This window comes from Nicotiana attenuata, unplaced genomic scaffold, assembly GCF_001879085.1.
Source record: "Nicotiana attenuata strain UT unplaced genomic scaffold, NIATTr2, whole genome shotgun sequence".
Classification (NCBI taxonomy): Eukaryota; Viridiplantae; Streptophyta; class Magnoliopsida; order Solanales; family Solanaceae; genus Nicotiana; species Nicotiana attenuata.
Genome location: NW_017679260.1, coordinates 5522 through 8961, shown reverse-complemented (window position 1 = coordinate 8961; position 3440 = coordinate 5522). Strand labels below are relative to the sequence as shown.

General features: G+C 47.4%; 1 protein-coding gene across 1 annotated transcript; it reads right to left on the bottom strand.

Moving 5' to 3' along the window:
* Positions 1 to 1332: 1332 nt before the first annotated feature.
* LOC109221736 lies at positions 1333 to 1815 on the bottom strand. The gene has a single exon (XM_019386191.1). It carries the CDS (start codon positions 1813 to 1815, stop codon positions 1333 to 1335), a length of 483 nt encoding a protein of 160 aa, XP_019241736.1.
* Between the last annotated feature and the right edge of the window lie 1625 nt (positions 1816 to 3440).

The following is a 3440-nucleotide window of genomic DNA, read 5'->3' as shown; positions in this document are numbered from 1 at the left end:
GACTTCGGATACCGCTAGATATACGAGCAGACTTTCGCCTGGGTCTGCCTTGACGAGCAGGGGTGGTGAGGACAGATATGCTTTCAGTTTCCTCAGGGCGTCGATGCATTCTTCGTTCCATTGTAGTCCATGATCTTTTCTCAGTACATTGAAGAACTTGTGGCACCTGTCCGAGGATCGTGAAATGAACCTTGATAGGGCGGCTATTCGCCCTGTCAGCTTCTGTACCTGTTTCTTACTGTTCAGTACCTCAGGTATTGAGTCTATGGCCTTGAATCTGATCCGGGTTGACCTCGATTCCTCGTTGTGACACAAGGAAACCCAGAAATTTTCCTGAGGCTACACCGAAGGCGCATTTTTCTAGATTCAATTTCATCCCGTACCGCTTCAATATCTCGAAGGCTTCTTTCAAATGACCGATATGGTCTTCTTTCTTGGTTTATTTCACCAGCATGTCGACCTCCATGGTTTTGCCGAGCTGTTCCTTGAACATCTTGGTAACTAACCTCTGGTACGTGGCCCCCGCGTTCTTGAGTCCGAATGGCATCACATTATAGCAGTAAGTCCCTTGGTGGGTGATGAAAGTTGTTTTCTCTTGATCTTCCTCGGCCATTAGGATTTGGTTGTAACCGGAGTAGGCATCCAAGAAACTCAGCAGTTCGTTTCCCGTTGTTGCGTCGATCAGCTGGTCGATATGGGGCAATGGAAAGGAATCTTTTGGACATGCCTTGTTCAGATCGGTGAAGTCCACACACATTCTCCACTTGCCGTTTTTCTTTTTTGACCATGACCACATTAGCGACCCATTGGGGGTATTTCGATTCTCTGATGGAGCAGTTGGCCAGTAATTTGTCCACTTCTTCACTGCCCGCCTCGTTGATTGCGGCATTGAATTTCCTCCTCGTCTGTTGCATGGGCGGATAGAGCGGATCGACATTCAACCTATGAGTGGCGATGTCTTTCGGGATCCCCGGCATATCTGAGTGCGAGAAGGCAAATAGATCGGCATTGTTAGTCAAAAATTCACGATACTTACCTGACTCGGAGAGGTTGTGTCCGATATAAGCCTTTTTTGTATTGTCGGCGTCATCTAGGTGTATCGGGTCGAGATCTTCAATAGTTGCCTTGCAAGCTTCTATGACTCGGGATCTATGATGACTTCTGCTGGCAGGTCGGTTTTAGCTCCCGACATGGCTGATTGCTATGCCTCCGCGCTTGCCCCTTTTAACTACTTGGTATGCGTTAATCTTGGGCGATCCTGTAGCATTCTTGGGCGGTACGCGGCTCGCCTCGAATACTGAAAATTCCCCATGGTGTGGGAAACTTGATTACCTAATAGAAGCTTGAGGGGACGGCTCGCATGGCGTGTATCCATGGGCGTCCTATGATAGCATTGTAGGCGGTTTCCTGGTTCATGACGTAGAAGGTAGTTTCCAGCGTGACTCCCCCATCCAGGACTGGCAGTGCTATTTCTCCAGATGTCCGCTCTACTGCATTATTAAAACTCGTTAGTGTTATGCAACGTGGTATTATCTTTTCCTCGAGCTTCATTCGCATGAGATCTCTCGGGTGGACAATACACGCGCCGCTTCCGTCGTCTACCATGATTCTTTTCACATCTGTATCAGCTATGCGTAATGTTATGACTAAAGCATCGTAATAAGGGAAAGACAAACCGTCAGCATCTGACTTTTCGAAGGTGATACTATCTTCGAAGCCATCATACCATTTGTGAGCGATTGTACGCTTCAGCTTATGCGTGATGGTAAACTTTACGTGGTTGATCACCGAGTCGTCGCCACCGCCGATAATCATTTGTATGGTACGTGCCGGCGACGGTGGCCTGGGTGGTCCTTGAGATGGGTCGCGCCCTCTGGCAAAGTTAGCCTTTCCTTTATCGCTGAGCAGTTCTTTCAGGTATCCTTAGTTCAGCATTCTGACCACCTCCTGTCGTAAACCTATGCAGTCTTTGGTCTTGTGTCCTCTTTCTTGATGGAATTCGCAGAGGACGTTTGACCTTCTTGCACATGGGTCCGATTTCATCTTTTGTGGCCACTGCACCTTCTTGCCCAGCTTCTCTAGTGCGTACACTATTTCTGAAGGTTAAACACAAAAGTTATGAGCAGATAATAATGGGGGCATACCTCTTTCGTTTCGAAAGGGCGCGATATGTCGTGACACGACGTCTGTATGCCTCGGGGGAGGTGGATTAGGAGTTCTGACGTAGGGCTGATGCCTTTCTCTGTGAAGCGTGGGAGCTGATCCCTTCGTCCGTCGTTGCGTCAATCTCTCCTTATCTCGGACTGTACTGACGTTAGTCGCTGGGTTGGACCGTTGAGATCGTCTTCATCTGCTCTTACTTCGGCGCAGTAGGCATTATAGATCTCCTCCCATGTGGTGGGAGGGCACTTCATGAGTCTGTTGAGTAACTTCTTGGTCGCCTTCGACCCGCTTCTGCTTAGCCCGTTTTGGAAGGCTACGACCACCATTCCTTCCGATACATTCGGCAGTCCCATTCTTACCCTGTTAAACCGGGCCAGGAAGTTTCGAAGTCCCTCGCTCGCCGCTTGCCTGATGGCGTAGATGTCGTTGACCCTAGCTTCAGCCTTCTTTGCTCCTGCATGAGCGGTAGCGAATTTATCTGCCATCTCCTCGAATGTTGATATCGACCGTGCTGGTAGCTGAGAATACCATGTTAACGCTCCTCCTGTCAAAGTTTCACCGAACTTTTTCAACAGCACGGATGGCACTTGCTCTTTTGACAAGTCGTTTCCTTTTACCGCGGTGACATAGTGAATCAGATGATCTTCTGGATCCATGGTCCCGTCGTATATTTTCAAGTATGGTGGCATTTTAAAGGTTTTCGGGATGGGGTGGGGAGTTGTGACGACCCAAAGGGTCATCACTTGTTTTCTTACTCATTATGTACTTCCGAGGCATTGAAAACCTCATTTAGGGTTGCCTCGATTTGCGTGCGCAGTCCGGGCGCGTAGCCGGAAAGCCTAAATATGAATTCTGTGAGAAAATGCTAAATTTTGATATTAAGTTGAATAAATTTGACTTCGGTCAACTTTTTGGATAAACGGACCCGGACCCGTGATTGGACGGTCCCGGAGGGTCCGTAGGAAAATATGGGACTCGAGCGTATGCCCGGAATCGAATTCCGAGGTCCCAAGCCCGAGAAATGAATTTTTGTGTGAAATTGTTTTCTGGAAATAATTAAGGAAAATGGAAATGAAATTTGATTAAAAGAATATGGTATCGGGCTCGTATTTTAGTTCCGGCGCCCGGTACAAGTCTTATATATGGTTTAAGCGCTTTCTGTAAAGTTTGGTTGAAAACGGACGTCATTTGACGTGTTTCGGACTTAAAATGGAAAATTGATGTTTTATGAAAATTTGGAAGAAATCATGAGTTTTGAGGCTTGATTAAATGTTTAT

Bases quoted from the DNA above. Each gene is read 5' to 3' on its own strand.
- LOC109221736 (XM_019386191.1), bottom strand. From the start codon at position 1,815: ATGATTATCGGCGGTGGCGACGACTCGGTGATCAACCACGTAAAGTTT.